General features: G+C 40.4%; 1 protein-coding gene and 1 long non-coding RNA gene across 2 annotated transcripts; one reads left to right on the top strand and one right to left on the bottom strand.

Annotated features, from left to right (window-relative positions):
* Positions 1-9: 9 nt before the first annotated feature.
* On the bottom strand, positions 10-2,805 carry LOC133155642 (uncharacterized). The gene is made up of 2 exons (XR_009714705.1): positions 2,642-2,805; positions 10-777 (listed from the first exon to the last, which is right to left on the bottom strand). It is a non-coding gene; the product is annotated as an uncharacterized LOC133155642 (long non-coding RNA).
* Positions 513-21,020, top strand: dner (delta/notch-like EGF repeat containing). Its single transcript, XM_061281112.1, has 13 exons — positions 513-1,079; positions 11,992-12,330; positions 12,410-12,504; positions 13,252-13,415; positions 14,213-14,361; positions 14,830-14,983; positions 15,416-15,529; positions 17,535-17,768; positions 18,282-18,404; positions 18,479-18,592; positions 19,405-19,536; positions 19,625-19,871; positions 20,028-21,020. Exons 1-13 carry the CDS (start codon positions 813-815, stop codon positions 20,137-20,139), a joined length of 2,244 nt encoding a protein of 747 aa, XP_061137096.1. The 5' UTR covers positions 513-812; the 3' UTR covers positions 20,140-21,020.
* The last annotated feature ends 69 nt before the right edge of the window (positions 21,021-21,089 follow it).

Genomic DNA, 21,089 nt, shown 5'->3' with positions numbered 1-21,089 from the left:
TGACAAATCTTTCAGGCCAATTTTGTGCCATTTAAATGAGTCAAGATATACAACTGCTTCAAGAACAAAAATTGAAGTTTCACTTTCCCATCGCCAATAAGCATTCTACACCATCTAAAACAAGTATGAGGTGAGTTACAATGACGTGGTTTCTTCTGGTCCAATGTAAGATTGATCGTGAACAAACAATTCATTCAGCCTGTTCAAGATTAAGGTTTTGTCATTTCAGTCTTGCACAAATAGTCCAATGAGTTATATTGTAAATTGTTTCTGTTAAATTACAGCTCAAACTGCATGTTTATATGTTCTCTGATGGTGCTGACATTTTGCTGGCAGTCAAGTGCTGATGTGGGTTTAAACCCAAGGTATGCCATCAGTTACACGTGCATCTTTTTTTTTTTTTACTTTGAGCATCTGCTCCTCCAAAGGTCACCGCATGCCCCTGTTGCCCCTCTCATCCTTCTCCTCCTTTAAAGTAATACTGTTATCTTCCTTTGTCTCCTCAGCCTCCTTGGAAGGCCACCTCCAATCAGAGGCTGCAGTTGATAAGAGGACAGCATCACTATGACTGCCAAGAGAGGGAGTGTGTACAAGGGGAGGCGGGGTGTGAGTGTGGGTGCTCATGTCGTCACTGCCTAAGACACCGTACAGAGCAAAGCGCCCACCCTCTCGCGCCTTCTGTTCTCCTCCTGCATCCCAACCGTCCCAGTCAGACGGCTTTCAGTGTTGCTTGCCTGAGCCCAGCAGAGACTCCACATTCTGGCAGTGAGCCACGATCTGCAGAGCCAAAACAGACAAGTACGAGCATCAGGATGAGCTTGAGCATCGCGCATCCCTTGTCCCTCCTTCTCCTGCTCCCTTCGCTCCTCAACTGCGGCATCGGCGCCGTCCCCTCCCCGTTCCAGCTGGTCCCGGACACCCCTGCCCCGGCTGAGCCCACGCCGACCCGGCTCGCGCCTCGGCCGGACCCCTGCGAAGGTCAACCCTGTCTCAACGAGGGATTCTGCCTGGCCAGCCCAGAGGACACCTGGGAGTACACCTGTACGTGTGGTCAGGGCTTCACTGGACGTAACTGTGAGGTCAGTCCTTAACTTGTTTTCATTTTTAGGGACAGGAAGAAAGCTGATATTTTGGGTGTAGAAAACAGAATCATCCTACATTTCTCATTTGGGGATCATGTCCTGCTCCCCAGAGGTTAAAGTAATCAGCAGCGGTGTCAAACTCAATTTCATCATCGGTTTCCCTTAGAGCGCCATTAAAATTGTGGCAAATTATATAAATGTTTTTTTTATTTTTTATTATCTCATTATAATACTACAATCGGTACAACAAACTGAAATGTAGGAGTAGTTAGAAATGACAAGCAAATCTTTCAGTGCTCAACTGTTCATTTAAGAAGGAATTTGGAGTGGAAAAAATGTGGAATATAATATTTGTAAAAAGGGGAAAAAAGCTGCAGATTTTCTGTCCAAAGGAAAAAAAAGAAATTCATTCACCACGAAATTTAAAGTCAACATCAGGTCTGATCAAAACCTCGTGACTCCTTCCTTTCTTAAAGATGTTTAGTTGATATAAAATATGAAGCATATCACTTGCACTATTACAAATGCACACTTTAGCCCCAAGCATAAATGTACTATTTTGAACCAGATGCTAGTACGTATTGTATTGTGGGGATGTGTGTCCCTTAATCTGTGATTAACAAAAGCAAAATTTGCTGGCAAACTATAGAAGGGATAGCTTTTTATAGTGGGAGCATGGTGCCATTACTGAGATGTGGAGGCAAGGGCTGCGTTGCTGTGGCAACAGGAGGGAAGAGCGCTAGCACACACGCTCACTTAAATTGTTTTTGTGTCCACGCGCGTGTGCGGAGAAACAAATTGCATTGCATCACTGTACGCAGTGGTTCGAATTGTTTCAAATAGATTCAGAGATTAATTATAGGTTTTACATCGTGAGTAGAATTAGAAGTCTTATAATAATCTGCCAATATGTAGGATTATTATGTTAAGGTCAAAGGGACACTCTAGCTCAAGGATGGGTAACAAGCAGGTTTTATGTATAGTTTTAAGTTGTAATATCACTAGTCACCACTAGATGGCAGACATGCTTAGTTGCGCTTGCACAGGAGATTTGTACTGCCCAATAAAATAGTGAACAAACCTAATAATTCAGTGATTTGGAATGACAAGCGGGGCAAAACTATTCAAATCTTGAGCGAGTTGATTTTTGCGAAAAATGCACAAAATGAGTTCTTGCACTTAATGTTGGTTCACTATTCAGCAGTTTCATTCCGTCTTTGAATGAGCCCTTTGCATGAGGGTGACGGGGTTGTTATTTTGGATTGTGCAAACCTTTTGTTAGTGAAGCAAGACTGGATCTTTTATACAAGATTGTACCTTTTTTCAATTTCATTTCTTAATGCATTTAAAGAAAATCCAGACGATATGAATAGATGATAGCCTTGTGTTCCCCACCATATAAAGAAATACAGCCTCATTTAAAGTGGTTTTCTATCCAACTCTGTTCAAGGTCCAAGAGTAAATGACTAATCCTGAAATTGTCCACCTGTCACTTACAAGGCGATTGTGAATGACAGTACTGGCCAAGAGTGGACCCGCTGCCATTGAAGTGCTCTTACCCCTGAATGATCCGCCGCAGTTGTCAAAACATAGCCGTCTCCTCTTTTGAATTGCTGCTGTTCGCTTGAGCTCACAATGAGCAAACCACGGCTGCAGTAAGCTCAGTACAGTGGTGTTGGGTCAGCTGCATCTATGAGTCATGCCGAGGCCAAAGCGAGCACCCACTCATCAGCTCAGAGGATAAATGAGTCTGCTGTAGCGTGACTGACAATTTAAAGGAAAGCTGCAAGGTGAATAGATGAACTTTAACCGACTCACCAACAGGTGGCAGCCATAAGCCCCCACGGATTTCTTTCATCTAACCCGTGGAACATCTTTATTTCTTAAAAGCTAGCCACATGCTTGTCTAGCCTGATACCTGCAAAATTGTGCATTTAACAAAAGAGCCAATGACAAGTGCCTGCCGTGCCGTCCTGGTTTCATTTCTCAGAATAGAAGCAGTTGCAGGTTTGCGGCCTGCTTCTCTGCAACAAAGGAAATTTCAAATGAATCATAATTACAGCACAGTTTTTATTTTCCTATATTTAAGCACTTCACTTTTGCGACTGTTAACGAAAATGAAAGTTAGTTGAATTAAACCTCGCCTTTTTTTTTTTTTTTTAATAATAGCTGGTCCTTAAACATTAGTAAATTGTAATGTTGGTCATTATGGCGGTACTAGAAGAGCTTTTGTATTTTATTTTTTAAGTGTTACATGGACTAAAAAGATAGACAACCACCGTTCAAACGCAAAAAAATTAGATATGAAAGATTCATTGTAATTCATTTTTAGACATAGATCGAAAATATGAAATGAAAATATTGGGCCCAAAAGTCTTTACATGAGTGCATGTGACCTGGGAGTCAAGATGAAAAACCTTTGACACTCCACCTGTAAAAGTATTGTCCCATAAAGCAAGTGGGCGGGCCCATGTTGACCGCTACTGTAACATGGTGCAACAAAATCTATCCCGCTTTTATTGCTCTTGAGCTCATGGCCAACACAAACCTCACTCAAGTTGAGCTCAAGGGGAATCATTGATTTTTGCTCCCCCCCCCCCCCTTCTTTCTTTTCATCCCGCTGCTTATTCCTTCACCATGGAAACTGGAACAGCAGTCAATTGAGATTTGCTGAATGACCTGATTGGAAGAGCTTGCTACTGCTTTGCATCCTCTCTTCCTCTTCTTGATGGACGGTTCAATGCGGGAGGATGAGAAGAGAGCCAAAATGGGGAAAAGAAACAAAATAGCAAGATAATTAAATAATGACAGATGGCGAATAGAATAAACAAATCAGAATTCAACATGAAAAAAGTCTGCAGTCACTCAAAACCTTGCAGCTGTCATTTTGTAAATCCTTTGACTGCTTTGTTGAGTGTCAAAAGATCAATTTGAATGCGTTTTGCTTTCTTTTTGGTTTGTCGTCAGACCTTTCAACATCTTTCCTGTTTGAATGACCTCGGTCTTCGCCTCAGTCTCTACTATATTAATTATTAAAATGACATGATAGCTTTTCTGACGACATAACAGCTGTCAATCAAGAATCTATTACAGGAAGCTGTTAAAACTTCCCTCAGTCATTTTTCATTATGAGAGCCATGCCACTATTTAAAGTCACATTTAATCTCATTAATATCTCATTAACTCATCTGAGAATTCATATTTCTGGGTGTCTTGCTGAGAGGGCAACAGAGAGGTGGATTTATGTACCATTTGGCCACATCATCACTATAGGTTGCACTTTTTTTCTCGAGTTACATTGTTAATTATTAACAACTTCAGAAGTGCTGCTATTTAAGGAAATGTTCTCGTAAACAGAACACCGGCACTTAAAGTATTTAAGGCGAGTATTAAGTGTACTTGAATGATCAGATCATTCGTCAGTGGTCCAACAAATAAACATTATGCTTCACTATCATATTTTTTTTCTTTTATTTTCTACTGTTTACCATTAGATTGGCTACTTCTATGGTAACATTTCATCCTCATCCTGATGAGAATCTTGTAGTAAACAAAGCTAAGTCCTGAAGATATGTCTTAATTGCATGTGTGTGTGTGTCTGTGTGCATTTGTGCGTGCTGGAGAACATCGAGCTGTGTCCAATTAAGTGAAGCTCAGTCCTTGTGGTCTCTTTGAAACTCTCTTGCTTGTTAGCGAGTGGAGTAAAACTGTAGAATAAGAAAAATACTGTATACTGTGCCCAACTCTGCGGGAATGTTCACTTCTTTTAACAAGGGGATTTTCCTTTGGTGTTTGCTTCTCGCTAAACCTCCCCCCAACACTCACAAAATAGGTCAAAGAGCAAACACTGTTATATATACAGTAATTAAAAAGATAGGACTAGCAAAAAAAATGGCCATGGTTGCAGTGTTTCTGTGCTATGTAGTGGCAACAGATGTGTTAAACTCAGATGAGGGGCTTCATTAATTGAAGTCTAATAGAAAAAAAGTGATGTCATTTTGTGACATTTATAGACCGATGCAGAGCTTTGTGCATGGGCGTCCATTTTGTGGAGTGGTTTTCTTTATTCTATAAGCAAAGTGAGGCAAAGCTGTTATCAGTGAGTGTTGGTGCAATGAATGAGAGAGTTGTTTATAGTCACCAGTACCTTTGGTGGAGCATTAAAATTTAAGGAGGAGACGCTTTGAGCTCTCATTACTGTTGCACTGCTGTATGTGTTCACTTTATAGTGGATTGAGCTTGTAGATGATGATTTACATTTTACACATCGGCTGGCTTTTTGATGTCTAAGGAGTTCAAGAAGAGAAGGAGTTGGTTTGATGATTGTAATGTGCGTGGATGGATGGCTTTTTTTTAAAATAGTAATCCATACTGGATCTCTGCCACCATGATATTTCCAACCCCCAGCAGACTTCTTCCCACGTTAATGTTAATACGAGCTAATCGTTGCGTCTGCAGCAGCGCCCGAGGCTGACGACAATTCGTCGCTCGGCTCTCTACTGGAGCTGCTCTGTTGGTCCAAAAGGGATTTGAAGGATTTAACTAGCATTTATTGTCTGCAGCAAAGAGATATTTGGGACACATGGCAGTACACAAACATCCCAAAGAGCGCTGGCTTGTCTCCTAGTTGGCTTCTTTAAAGTAATACATTGTAAAATCGACTCAGCAGACAAGCTGTGAATCTGAGAACGAACCCACTGGAGACAACTACGCAGTTGCTACTAAGGTGTCATTTTAGAAATAGCTCTATCTTTATCCGACGGAATTAATTCCAGATACCACATTTTGGAGGCATATCAATTTAATGACATTATTAAGACTGTTGTAAGTCTATCTTTGTGTAGCACCTCCCCCCCAAAAAAAAATCCTCTGCATTGACCTTTAACAACATTTAGCACCTCATCAGTCACAAAGCCATTGGGGGCAGTCACATTACATGTCCAGTGCCCTCTCTCAATATGAGGTCCAATTTGGAACACCATGCCTCTATTCCCCTTCCAAGATCTCCATGGCAACAGAGTGATGACGAACTCGGAGCCAAAAAGATTAACAGGTGTGGAGTACATAACACTGAGCAGGAAGTGTTAGATAATGCCGTGTTCCCTTGTGTCGGACACAAACAATGATATATTTAACTCACTGGCTGGTCAGCAAGTCTGCTTGTTTTTTTTTTATGGAGCAGTTTTCCTTAAATGATTGTTGCATTTGCAGAGTGGCCTCCCTGTGCTAACCTGGCCACTTAATGAGCCGCTCCAGAAAGAGGAAATGGGCCTTATTACGTTTTGTCTGACAAAGGTGGAACAGGATGTTGCACTCCCCCAGTGTGTGTCTGAAACTAACTCAAAGTGGCAGCAGGAACAGCTTAAGAGCCATTTTTAGCCGGTGAAGGATTGTTTTTGATCTGCATGCCATAATGCAAACATGTGAAAAAGATAGGAAAACACATTGAGCCAGCGCATCATGTCAGCAGCAGGCGTTAAAAATCCTCTTTTATGAGCGGCTTCTAAGTTTGTCCCTTAGTCTAATTTCATCTTTTTAATTCACCCGTAATACTTTATCGGGAACATGAGACATTTAGCGGGATTAGTACTTCAACTTTACAGATGCCATGTCTATTTTGTAGCCAGTGTGTGATGTGCTAACAACCACAAAAATAACATAACAAAACACAATAATTAAAAAAAAAAGACTCAACGTCTGCAAACTGCTAAATCGCTGCAGACCGTTTTTTTTTTGCTAGTCGAACTTGGCTGTTACAAATTAGGCCAGCAAAGGCAATTGGCAACTAATTCAGGATATACTTGCCCAAAGCGACACAAAATGAACTGCTTGGACGTTAATGCAGTTTAATAGAACATATTGGATCTCACGCGTAGGTTTTTGTAGCACTTAGCGGATATGTGTCGAGTTTGTTATCTCCATTGCAACAGTGATAATATTAGTGGCTCGGCTATAACACACCCAAAACAAACAAAATGGCGCAGTCACTGTGTGTCTTCACTGTAGAAAATAGATGCATCATTTGGACAGATGAGCTGTCACCATAATGTGACAAGGCTGCGTCTGGGAGATGGAGCACCACCGTATTAATCTGCAGCCACTTTGAGAGCGAGCTCAAACAGAACCGTGTTTGTTGCCGTGAATGTAACTGACAAGTTTGTCCAAATCTCTCCGGAAGTGATGGCGGTCAGCAGCTCCAAGCTCTTATGAGGTTATAAATAGCTCGTAACACCTCTTCTTGCCTCCCTCCTCCACTTCTCATTATCTCCTCTCAATGCTCCTGTGTCAAGTTGAGCATTTGACATAGCGGTGTGTTAGTTGTGATAGACAAAGTCTGGCAATCACACTGGTTTATTGGCTGTTTGCTCGATGACAGCACGGGGACCTCGCTGGAGGACTTTAAGCGTCCTCCGGCTGTGCGCTAAATTATGAATGACACATTCAAAGACACTAGAAAGGACTTCTCAAGCATGTTGGTTCCTCTTATTGCTCCACTGCCGCCTCATTAACATTTATTCACGCTTTGAGGGAAGATTGAAAGCTATCAAGGTGCCGTGCAATGTTTATGTGGGCTGCAGGGAAGCATATTTTGAAAAAGCCTTGGAGCCACCGGGCTAGGGGGCAAAGGAGTTTGCGAGCAAACCGATGATGGATGCTTTGATGTGCAGAAATAGACTTGAAATAGAAACAGACATGAAAAGGCTTGCAGGCAAAAAGTTTCTCTTTTGCATAAGCACTGCACTGTGTCACGTTTTGGTACCGCAACATGGATGAATATAAAGTACGTGATTGCAGATTAAGGAGGAACAGTTAAAAAAAAGGATTGGAAACCTTTGTGTATGGCAGTCAGTTTGAGCCTCAATAGTTATTTATTGTATTGGATTGAATTTAATATCTAGTCATAATATTTAATATCTAGTCATTTAATATCTAGTCATAATATCTGAATCAAGGCTGTTTATTGGTGCATCTTTCTGAGTGGTGAAAAAAAGAAAGCATGAGATACTAATTTGAATTCCAACCACAATTATGTGGAAAAACATGGCCTACGAACTTTTTTTTACGCAAAGCATTAGCAAATCTCACGTGAATTCAGCTCAGCATCGGATTAACTCATCAAGTCAGCCTTTTAATTAGATGCCACCACACGAGGGTACCAAAGATGACAAGTTTAATACAACACTTCAAACCAGAAATTAAAATTTATGACATAGGAAATGGTTTGACTATCTAGTACTATATGTCAACAATGTCAATATCAATTACGTACTCTTATAAGCAATGTGTACTTTTTTTTAATAGAACCCGAATCACTCATTTTTATGCGTGAGTTGTTTTGTTTTTATTGTAGATGCCAGTACAATCTAGTACCCAATACTTCTATGAATATGCGTCTAGCCACTATAAGGAGTCAGTCATCAACTCACGTCTGAGATAGAAGTTGGGTAAATCGAGTGATGAAGCAGAGTGTGTGTCGACAAAAGCGATGGCACTGCATCACGAGGCATTTATTGCTGGGCGCCTTTCTAACTGACAGACATAATAAATCATTTTAATATGAATGTGGACCTGATATACTGTCAGGATATTGCCGGAATGGCAAACCTTCAAAACAATACATTACCGTAACTCAAAATACGGAAGAAAAATGAAACGGAATATATTTCCTTTGGAGAAGTTCACTTCACAGTTTCCACATTGATAAAGATGAATGAGAAAAGGAATCATTCAAATTCATCCATTATCTTAACCCGTGGACCACAATTCCACTCTCATTTGAATTCAGCTCAACATTTATTTTACTAAACTTAAATAATTGCATCGAGAAACAAATTTTAATTGCATAAATCAAATTTAAATTGTCGAATTATAATAATTTGCATTGATCAACTGAATTGTAGGATTTCATTGAAATTTTATAGATTCAAATTAAACAATATATATGCAACGTTTTTAGTTGTTAGCAAGACACGGTACACGTTTAACTTGATTAGCAATGTGGCTCAGATCTTGCTTCCGTGTAGCTTTGCTTTAACCTGCTTTGTTTTCACCACTTCACATCCAGGCCTTAAACCTCATAAGAGCGCAAATGACGTCTAAAGGATTAATTCTGAGAGCGATTTTGGCACCATAATGAATAAAATATTTTGTTTCAGTTGAATTACAGAGAACTCATTATGCAGTGCGCATTTCAGATGTAAATTACTACCAGCAGCATGAAAGTTTAATTAACATAATCTAACAAATGCCTCATTGACTGATTATGTAATTACAGCATATTCATGAGAATAATTTCATTCTAGTGCTATTTTTTGGGTGTATGATTTGACATTTTTCCTGGCACATACTTAATTAGCATTACTGTTATTATTATTATTATTAGAAAAACATTCATTTTGATTTTACATTTTATACTTTCATCACCAAGTATAAACCATCACAGGATATTGTGTTACTCTATTATTATTATTATTATTATTATTATTATTATTATTATTATTATTATTATTATTATTATTATTATTATTATTATTATTATTATTATTATTATTATTATTATTATCAGGTGTCATGGCTGCTGTCTGTTGACACTTTGAGAGAAGGAGGCAGAGTTGTAATCCCAGATGACGAAAAGCATGGCTTGTATAACATATATCTCTTTTCACTGCATGATGGGACTCTGGCAAACATTACCGGAAGCAGATGGGATGAGGGCGGGATAACAACACATTGCCTGTTGTGCTGTGGGCCAATTGTTCCCACTTGGTCTGTATCTATGGCAACTTGGTTGGAATAATGGAGGTGTAGAACAGTTTAAGGTAACCTGCAGAAAATGTTCATGGACCTCACTAAGCATCACTATATGCAGGACTCACCTTGGCATGTGATTGCTGGCTCTATTGATTTTTGTCAAATAATTACGGTCAGACGTGATTTAAGTGTATAGCATAATATGACGCTATTTGATCATTTATTAAATCAAACATATTGGCACATTTCCACATTCCCACCTCAGGCAGCACATCTTGGAACTGGCTCATTAATCTGATAATTTAGCTTGATAATTGAAATATCATATAATGTCATTGTCATGTTGGCCGGACACTTTTTTTTCTTCACCTAACACATTTTATAAATATTTTTGCTTTTATACAGTTTTTTTAATATCAGAAATAAATCTTGTATGGAGCTTCATCTGTAACTTTTGTCATTCTTTGAGTTAGTTGGGCACTTAAGGAAATTACCAATTAAAATGTTGTTTTCATTAAGTTCTCACCCCAAACACAAACTTTAGAATACATGCTTTATTTGGACAGTAAACATTTGAACATTATATCATTTAATATTAAAGCATATTTTGATTTCATTACATGCGTTCTTATGGGAAAGTGCCATTTAATTTTTTTAAATTGTTTTAGTGTCCATACACCAACACAAATATGCCTCTAAATTAAATTCGGTATTTACACTCCATTTCCACTCCTTTCCTCGGGACAGCTCACACTCAACATTGTGAAGCAATTAACTTTCCTTCTGAGTATCTAATTCCTCCTATTGTTGCTCCATCGGGAATAAACACAAAGAGGTTCATATCTGTCATTATCGGTTGTTGAAAAATCAATTTGGTGGCGCTTGTGGCAGTGAGCTATAGTCAGAGAGTACTGAGCAGCAATCGTTTTGTAAATACACAAGCACCAAAACAAACAGCAGTTGCACAATAGCACCATATAAATATTATTAAATTACCATTTTGGGCAGATAGCTTCTTGAAGCTACAGTTTCTATGAATAATACTGTAATTCTCTTACAACGAGGGAATTTTTGGTTTTAAAGCAGCAAATGCAACAATAACAGCAAAAATTAGTATTAGAAAAAACATGTTATGTGGTACATTAAAAATATTTATTTTTTCGTTTGTGGAAACATTATGTTCATTTTTTTACTCACCCTCATTAATTTATTTTGAACATTCCACAAGAGGGATAACAAGGTTGGCTTCACATCGCCTTTTATCTGATGCTAATAACGCCACATGTGGTAAAAAGTAAATAACTTTTTAAAATTCACACCACACACATCCACATAAAGAAATAGAAATAAATATTTCAAAATCTTCTGTACAGTTGCCAGGGGACATAGTTCAAGCATCATTACCATCCGTCTGTTCAGTCTCTCCCCAGGAAGACACTTTGTTTATCTGGTGGTGGGATTAAATCTGTTCTGTATTCAAATCATCCACAGAAATTTAGGAGACCACAGTTTCAGATCCTTTAAGCCCTAGAAAGAAAGGCACCGTCCTGTCAGGCATCTTTGTAAGTGGTGCTTTGTCTTCTTTGACCTTCACCATCCATGCAAGAATATTTTCCTTCAAATGTCCTTAAATATTGATGAGGGGAGCCAGCATGATGGCTGTCAGTAAGCATCTCATCTCATTTCTGCATGTGTGTGTTCATAACTTTTGATTCAGACAGAAAATACTGTTATTATATATTTGGACAGCACAAACAATCAAACACCAGCATTGAAATCAACAGAAAACAAAAAGAGTAATTGATGGGAATCAATAGATAACAACATGGCTTTATTTATCCATTAATTTTCTATTATTATGGAAACAACATCAACTATAGGTGAACAGGACAGACGAAAGGAAAACAATCTAAAAGAAACAGTAGCTTGATAAAATCAGTGGATAATAATCTGTGACAGACTGGACCGCCAGGATTCTTGTTATCTATGTTTATGGATCATTTTTGCCGTCAACCTACGATAATAGTATTTGAACTTTTAATTTGAAAACTAACCAATTACATACAGGCTGGTAGATAAAGTGTCAAAGCTGAAGATGATGTTTTCATTGTCTCTCGCCAACAGTTTTCCTTCATCTATTTATTCCCTCTCATTTCAGTTCTTCACAGACCCGTGTTCCAGCAGTCCCTGTCTCCATGGAAACTGCAGCCTGCACAATGGCGAAGAGGAGGGGGAGCCGACTTACACCTGTGAATGTAGCGAAGGCTACGAGGGGCCGAAGTGCGATCAAATCGTGCTGGCCGGGGATGAATGGGAACCTGTCTCCCCATCAGCACCTGAACTCGCCACCCCTGTCACCTCCACAACTTCAGCCGCCACTCAGCCCCCACACCCAACCAGCGTGTCCCCCAGCACAACATCACCACCACCCACCCTGCCGCCATGGCAACACAAAACTGGCCAGCGGCTTGTGGTGGTGCTGTGGGAGCCCGACAGGGTGAGAAAACTGCAATTGGACTTGTTGTTCACTTTAAGCTTCATCAACACAACCTGATGTGGTCATGTTTGTGATTTAGGTGACTGAGGGTCTCCACTGCGTGAGCCCAGAGCTGTGTGAGTTGACAGCAACGCTGACTTTATCTCTGGAGGTACCAGAGGAAACGGCTGTGAAGTAAGCGTGCCTTCAAGTAGTTTTTTTCCTTGTATTTTCAAATCCAAACTGCTCCATCAAACTTATTAATTAACTGTTATATACATAGATGGATGATAGATTGCAGACATTGCACGGCAGATTTTATGATGGCAACAATATGAGCTTGGAATGACTCACTGTCATACTTTGTATTCAACTTTGGATGTTGAGCCGTATTAGTCATTTGAGAGTATATTCTATCTTCTCAGCATGCATGCCCATGAACAGCGTTACGTTCCCACGAGTAAGGTCAATGATTTATACCGAAGAGTCAAGGAGATGAGAAGACGTCCTTGATGTTGCCCCTCATTACAGATAGTGAGTCAGTCCATGAGACTGGGCGCTATGAAGTGAGAGCTAATCAGCTGAAATAACTTTGTTTTTATACAAAGCGGTTCACTGCAGTTCCAGTTGGATTAGTTTTTAGAGAGTGACAGTCCTTGCTCTTCACTCAACCTATTCGAGTAAATTCTGATATTATTTACCGTAATTTCCGGACTATAAGTCGCGTTTTTTTTTCATAGTTTGGGTGGGGGGGGCGACTTATACTCAGGAGCGACTTATATACATATATATGTTTTTTTTTTCACTTTTTTGGGCATTTTATAGCTGGTGCAATTTATACTCCGGTGCGACTTTTGGTCCGAAAATTACGGTAATTGTGTCACATTTTTAGATGGACCCGAACTATTTCCTTTTCTAAATCTCCTCCAAACCTTTCCCCAGGCTGGTGGTGAATGCTGGTGGAGCTCCGGTGCTGTGGCGTGTGAATGAAGAAGGCTTCCTGCGTTCTTCTTTTACAAATGGCTCTAAAATGTGGTTCTTGCAAGCCTCAAATGGGCTGGTGGTCCCTGACCATGCCTTGCCTCTGGGACAAAACTACTTCCTCAGTAAGAATCTATTTTTGCTTCACCTTAACTTTAGCCATGCCTGACAGACAACGTACAGGGACTTAAATGAAGGAGGATGCATAATTAATAGGGGGAGGGCAAGACTGAAGGTCAAGTGAAAGGACAAAAATGAATACGTGATTTGATTTGAGAAAAAAGCAGGGACACGGCGTCGGCTGGATGGAGGAGGCATTTGCAAATGGCTGAAATAATGCTTTAATACCAATTCAAATGTGCATCATCGAAGTATGACTCATGCACGTCATGTTGAGTGGAAAAATATGTGCAAAGTCAGCAAAGAGTGATGTGCACTGACATTGCATTTTGCTCTCACCTCATTGTGTTTCAATTTGTCCGTTAGAGCGATTTGCTGTGACTGTACACTTTCAACACAGTCATCCGGGGTCGGCAATCGTTAAATCAGAAGGGAGCATCACTACGCTCTGATTGGTTGGAGATCGCATCACATACGTTATCACAGCTGATTGGTTCGAAAAAGTCCATTGATGTGGACTATTTTTATCCTCGTGCCTGAGTGGCTGTCAGTTGTGATTGAAGATACTGTAAGATGTGTCTTCTACTTAAATGCTTTGAGAGAGATAAAGCACGCTCTATTCTGGTCTCCTTAATGGAAGGGGGAGGGGTCTATAGATCATGAGTGTCCAAATTTTTTCCTACTGTGGGCCACATTCAGAAAAACTGAATGATGCACGGCCATTTTACCTTTTGTTTATTAAACATGCTCCGACAATTTCTATGTAGTATGCACGTATGTAACAGGATTTCCCGCTCGGTAGGTGTGATCCAGGTGGATTCCCCCACAGCACCAGAGGTCACCTTGCGTCTCAACCTGACGGTGAAAGCTAGCAGTTGTGTGGAGCCTGGCAGCAGCTTTAGTGACCCCCAGTGCTCGGGCAAAGGCAAATGTGTCACACAGCCTTCTGAGGTAAGACATGGAGCTGCATAAGAAAAATTCTCCCCAAGAAATAAGTCATCCATCCATCCATTTTCTGAACCGCTTAGTCCCCACGGGGGTCGCGGGCGCGCTGGAGCCTATCCCAGCCGTCATCGGGCAGTAGGCGGGGGACACCCTAAACCGGTTGCCAGCCAATCGCAGGGCACACAGAGACAAACAACCACCCGCACTCGCACTCATACCTAGGGACAATTTGGAGTCTTCAATCGGCCTACCAAGCATCTTTTTGGGATGTGGGAGGAAACCGGAGTGCCCGGAAAAAACCCACGCGGGCCCGGGGAGAACATGCAAACTCCACACAGGGAGGGCCGGAGGTGGAATCGAACCCGCCCCTTCCTAACTGCGAGGCGGACGTGCTAACCAGTGCTCCACCGAGCCGCCCCTACATGATATGTCTCCTGTAATTTCCTTCCAATGTATGACTGCATATGTTTGCAGAGCACCTTCTTTTGCGAGTGTGATGACAGCTACACAGGAATCTTCTGTGAGGAATTTGATGCCTGTCATCACCGCCCTTGTCGTAACAATGCCACCTGCACTGATGTTAGGCAGGGTGGCCAAGGACACAACTTCACATGTTCCTGTCAATCAGGTGGGTGCATGCTTGTGTGTACAAGAATGAGAAATCTCTATGACCAAAAAGAGAGACCTGTATTGTATGAAAAATGGACCATGATTGAAATATAATTTAAAAAATAAGGCTGTGCTAATACGACTTATATTAGGCCTATTCACATTGCTGATTGCTGTATGAGAACTAAATGATTACCATCTAGAGGTGATTGGTGATATTACAACTTAAAACTTTAAAGGGAACAACCCGCGACTAGAAAAAATATCATAAAATTGCTGCTCATTGAAATGCATTTTTGAAAAAAAAAAAAATTGTAAATCCACCATGACTGAGTTTTATAAACCAGTCTTTAAAACCAGGTTCTCCCCGTGTTGATTCACAATGACTGGTATAGACAAATATATTTTCAAGGCTGGTAGTAAATTGTTGACCAGACTGTGTGTCTATTAGGTTATGAGGGTGAATGCTGCCAATCGCTGGTGAATCACTGCCTCTCTCATCCCTGTGAGAATGGAGCCACCTGCTCCAGCAGCCTGGCTGGGCCCAGGTGCTTCTGTCCTGAAGGTAAGCTGCCGTGTTGAATGCACAAATGTTCAGTGAGCCATAAAATGGTAGAAAGGTGCTAACTGATCTGATAGGACTTGGGTTTTGGAACCGCAGGGTCACAGTTTGAGTCCTGCTACAGAAAGAAAACAAAACTTTTTGGGGGGAAAGATACTCAGTAGGGTGTAAACAACACAGCATTTAGTGTATCCACAAGCAGATTATATTATTATTATTATTATTATTATTATTATTATTATTATTATTATTATTATTATTATTATTATTATTATTATTATTATTATTATTATTATTATTATTATTATTATTATTATTATTATTTTAAGTCTCTGCAGTTCCCAGCTAGTACGTGCTGCATGTGCCACTGAGATACTTAATTTAAAACTCCGTCTTCCATCCTTTCGTACCCTTGATGACCTGCATCAGACTGTCTGAGGAAATCTGCGACTGCAAAACTTTTGCCGAAACAGCAATTCTCAAGAACACACTGTGATTAAGTGATTAACGCTCGACTCTAGAATGAGATGCAAGATGCATTAAAATTGACTACGTAATAAGACGTGAAATGACAGCGACCATTTAAAACGGTTTCATTACGACCCCAAGTTGCTTTAGTGCCAAAACGAACGCTTAATTGCCCTTCACCAACAACCTCAAGCTGCTGGAAATAAAAGTCAGAACAAAAAAGGATGATTAATTCATGTTGCTGCTCTGAGAAAGAAGGCTCTCTCCTGCAAAGAGAAAATACATCTTTATCTTTGAAAGTTAATTTACATGTGCTGGAGATGTACTGTAACTCACGCACACATCACCAATTCTTTATTTTACCGACCGGTAATTAGTTAAATTCATTCAGAGTGATGGATTTTTTTCTGTACCATTCGTAATGTATTTGTCTGCGCCTCCTTCCTTCTAACACACAAGACCAGAGGACAAAATGTGTGTCATTTCTCTGATGATGATGATGCCTCTGGTCGGAACCAGACGGGCGGGGGAGTAAATGGGTCTGCTATATTTAAACTGTTAACTTCCTTTAATGTAGGCCGGTTCGACTGCCAGCAGCAGGAAGACACGGCGATAGTCTGCATGCTATATATGGATTTTTCAGATCATATTCAACGAACTGGATGTCAAGGTGATGAGAAAACATCTCACTTGGAACAAAGAGGGTAAAAGGAAGAAAGAAAGATGCATTTTATTCAAGAGATTTTGTATGTGGAGGAGGAGGGAGGGGGTGTGAGAAAAGAGAGCAAGGACAATCGTTTGACAAGCAAAGAAAAAGCAGAAGGATGGAGCTTACGGTGACAGCCCCGATATAAGGAGCTTAGTTGGGATGCTGCAATTTTTCTTCTTCTCCTACTTCTCTGGTTCTTCTATATCAAACAAATTTGTTTTAGGTTCATTTACCTGACATGTTTCGGCGGAATCTTCCGCCTTCATCAGATATATGACTCTGATGAAGGCGGAAGATTCCGCCGAAACATGTCAGGTAAATGAACCTAAAACAAATTTGTTTGATATAGAAGAACCAGAGAAGTAATTGAAAAAGAAAAAACAAGATGAACCTAGTACAACTTTTCTTCTTCTCTTTGTTTTGGTGGGTGATAAATATCTTCCAACATTACGGAAATTACAGACTTTACTAATCAATAGATGAGGAATCGCTTCATTAGCGCAATGAAATGTTCACTTCACAGATGCCAGTTTCAGGATTTACTTCACCATAAATCACACAACACAATTGCTCCTTGGTGCAAAGAGTCGCATGATTGGAAAATATTGATTGTGCATGTTACACCAATCGATCCTCACTTTGACATTCAGTTGATGACCAAGATGAAATTTGATCTGATGTCTTTATATTAACTATACAGTACGTGTCAAATTCTTGTTTGTCAAAGCCTTTTTTTTCTTGCAATCTTTTTTAGCATCAAGACATAATCATGTGACAGCATCTATCCTGGTCTTAATAATAAACAAATAAAGAGAATTTTATCCCGACCAGGATTTCAGGGGCCCACATGTGAGCAGAAGGTGGATCCGTGTGCTTCTCGGCCTTGCCACAACAATGGAACCTGCTTCCCTCAGGGCCCCAGCCCTCTGGGTTTTGGCTGCAGCTGCACGTCAGGTTTCACCGGCCCTACCTGTGCCCAGTTGGTGAATTTCTGTGCTTTGAACCCGTGTGCCCATGGAGTGTGTCGCAGCGCGGGCAACAGTTACAGGTGTCTTTGTGTGCCAGGTGAGATGCCGTCTCAGTGTCACATGCATTCACTTTTTTTGTGTGTGTGGTAATTCTTTGGATGTGACTATTTGCTGGTTGAGCCGAATTGTGGCTCTGTAGTCAAATGCAATCAAATATTCAAAAGCATGCAAAACATCACGGTCAATACACAAGGATGCCAGTACACATGTACACGTATGCACACACGCACACATCTGATGTCTGATATGTGGAAGGATCCATCCTCATGCTTCCTGCAATCTATCAGGTAATGACATGCAGCCCCCGAGCTTCCCCAGCGACAGCAGAAGTTTTTAAAAAGCCGACTGACATTTTGCTGACATTTTGCTGAAACGACTCAAGAGGCCCTAACTGTGCCCCTCGTTAATACACCCCCTTCCCTGAAAATATGTTTATCTTCATCTGGGCAGGTTTTTAGACTTTTAGGGAACATTTTCTGCTTTTTTGAAATGCTTAAATTTGTGATTAACACAATCAAAGACGATAAATATTATGCTGTGTTCTATTAAGGCTACCATGGCTTGTACTGTGAGGAGGAGTACAATGAGTGTCTGTCCGCGCCCTGCCAGAACTATGCCACCTGCCGGGACCTCATCAATGCCTACGAGTGTGCCTGCACACCACAGTTTGAAGGTATGCCATTACACACGATTGATTTAATTCCATTAAAAGAGGCACACTAAATCTTTATTTGTGTGTTTGTGAAGGCAGACACTGTGAAATTTACAAGGACCCCTGTCTGAAAATGCGCTGCCTCAATGGAGGTCATTGCGAGAGTGCAGGATTGAATGCTTCTTGTACCTGCCCACCTGGATACACAGGTTAGTGCTGCTACTGGTTGGTGTGCTAGCACGTGAAAACAAATATGTAAGGAGTACATTTGTGAGTATTGCAAGTGGTTGCCAGCGCACCTTCTTTATTAAGATAGAGCAAAAGGACATTTTATGTTGCAGTTTCAAGTGCACTCCATTAGCTTATTAGTTGTTCATCCAGAAGCAGTTAAGAAAAATGCATTTCATAACTATTTAATGGTGAAGGAGTGTTTTCTATCCTGCAATTAGAATTTTGTGCACATATTTTTTATTTTTTTTTTAATTCATTTTTAATGTCACAGTTTTTTTTTTTTATCAGGAAAATTTGAATCAAGCACTAGAGAAATCTTTTCCAACCAAGCCACTCAATTTCAGTAGGAAAAATGTCATTTCTTAAGAATTTACACTGTGGCAAGTTAATACACACAATTTGTCATAAGCTACATCCGAAAAGCTCAAAATTACTGAACCGAAAAATATTACTTAGGAAACTACTGAAGCAGAATATTGATGGATGAATAAATTGATTGTAGTGTAATTATTGTTTCCATTTAATCCTTTTTCAAACTCTTGGAATGATGCCACTATCATAGGGCTGATTAAATTCAGTCAATAAACAGAATGAGATGAAAGTAAACAGTGTTAATGCTCCTTAGCATCCAGTAAAATCTTCAATGTCCCCCAATAAAAAAAAGATTGCTCAAGGTTGGCACAATTTTCAGTCTGTGTACCCTGCATTATGTGATTACCTAAGAAAAGAAAATCACCAGTTTCCGCGAAAAAAAAAGTCACACAAATCTGAATACAATTTTCCCATCCAGGAGAGCGATGTGAGGTCGACATCGACGAGTGTGAGAGCAACCCGTGTCATCACGGCGGAACTTGTATTGACCAATCGCATGGCTACACCTGCCGCTGTCACCCCGGATGGGTGGGGCCAGGCTGTGAGATCCGTAAGTCAGCCTGCCAAAAATACTTCTTACGCAACTAACAAAAAAAAAAAAACCAGAAGTTGAATCAGTGTGTGTGCGTGTGTTGCAGACCTGCAATGGAAGCCGCCTCACTCGGAGGAAACTCTGACTAACATGCCCCGCCACTCCCTCTACATCATCATTGGCGCCTTGTGTGTGGCCTTTGTCCTCATGCTCATCATCCTCATCGTGGGCATCTGTCGCATTAGCCGCATCGAGTACCAGGGCTCTTCACGACACGCCTACCAGGAGTTTTACAACTGCCGCAGCATTGACAGCGAATTCAGCAACGCCATCGCTTCCATTCGCCATGCCAGGCCAGTCATTGCAATTTAGCAAACAAAACCAGTCCGAAAAGACTTTTAAGCCCCATATAACTAGAAACTGGAAATGAAGCATCAAATGACCATAATTGCCTCTATGACCGCATGATTACATTCAACCCACCATTAATTTTGTTGTTTTCCTTGCAGATTTGGCAAGAAGTCTCGGCCTGCCATGTACGACGCCACTCCAATCAACTATGAAGACTACAGTCCAGATGACAAACCTTTGGTGACCCTCATTAAAACAAAGGATTTGTAAAGCAGTGTTGCACCCATGTATACAGGTTTATATATGGGAAAAAATAATCTGAATGTAAAATACAAGAAAAATAACAACCCACGATATGATATCCGTAGTTTAAAAAGTACAACAAAGGAATTTGATACATCTATTTTCCTGTTAACGTTCACGCTTAGGCTTCGCTGTAGCATAAGAGCACCACTGGCGCAGTAAACTCATGCGGGCCAAAAGTAACAGGAACCCTCTGCTACAAAATAACAACGTCCGCTCACAACTCCCTCTCGGTCTGTTTGCTGTCAGGCGACTCAAAACCGACAACGGTTGGTGCAGGAAATAGATATCACCGCATATGCTGAATATTTTTATATCTAAAGTCAATTCTGCAGTAGGTTGCCTTACTTCATGCATGGTTACATTTGTTGCTCAGATTAGGACGTCCTTTCATTGGTTGCTCTTTCCCTTTGCAGATGTATTACTACTCTAAAGATTGTGCCAAATCATTATTTTGTGCTTGGTAGACAATTTACATACATGTATAAGAATATTCCAGATTTAAGGGACATTTTTGTTCCTTTTAGTAATGCCTATTGTGTTTGTTCTTTACATGCAAGTTCCTCGCTGGTGTATTAATGATCAAGAATGTGCATCTGCTAGATTACTGTAATTCTACCATCCTGCTGTGTGTAAATTAGTGAACTGTAGGGTAGACAGTTGGTATGATTATAACTGTACAGTTTGTTCGGTGTACTGTACCTGTTTCTGTTCTAGAGCACTAACTCACACCAAGTATTGATCGTACAGTATGGTTTCTTCTGACCTATAGATGTGTATTGAACACTTATTGCTTATATTACCTATGTTGAATAATGTAAAGATTAAAGTGAACCATATACGTCAAACTTGCGTCACTTGTCACACTCAAACGTAATACGTAAGTTTTTATATTCACTCTAGCTTTTTGCAAATGA

Source organism: Syngnathus typhle, linkage group LG6 (assembly GCF_033458585.1).
Source record: "Syngnathus typhle isolate RoL2023-S1 ecotype Sweden linkage group LG6, RoL_Styp_1.0, whole genome shotgun sequence".
In the NCBI taxonomy this organism is placed as follows: domain Eukaryota; kingdom Metazoa; phylum Chordata; class Actinopteri; order Syngnathiformes; family Syngnathidae; genus Syngnathus; species Syngnathus typhle.
Note: the sequence above shows the minus strand (reverse complement) of the source record. Positions and strands in the feature narration are given on the sequence as shown.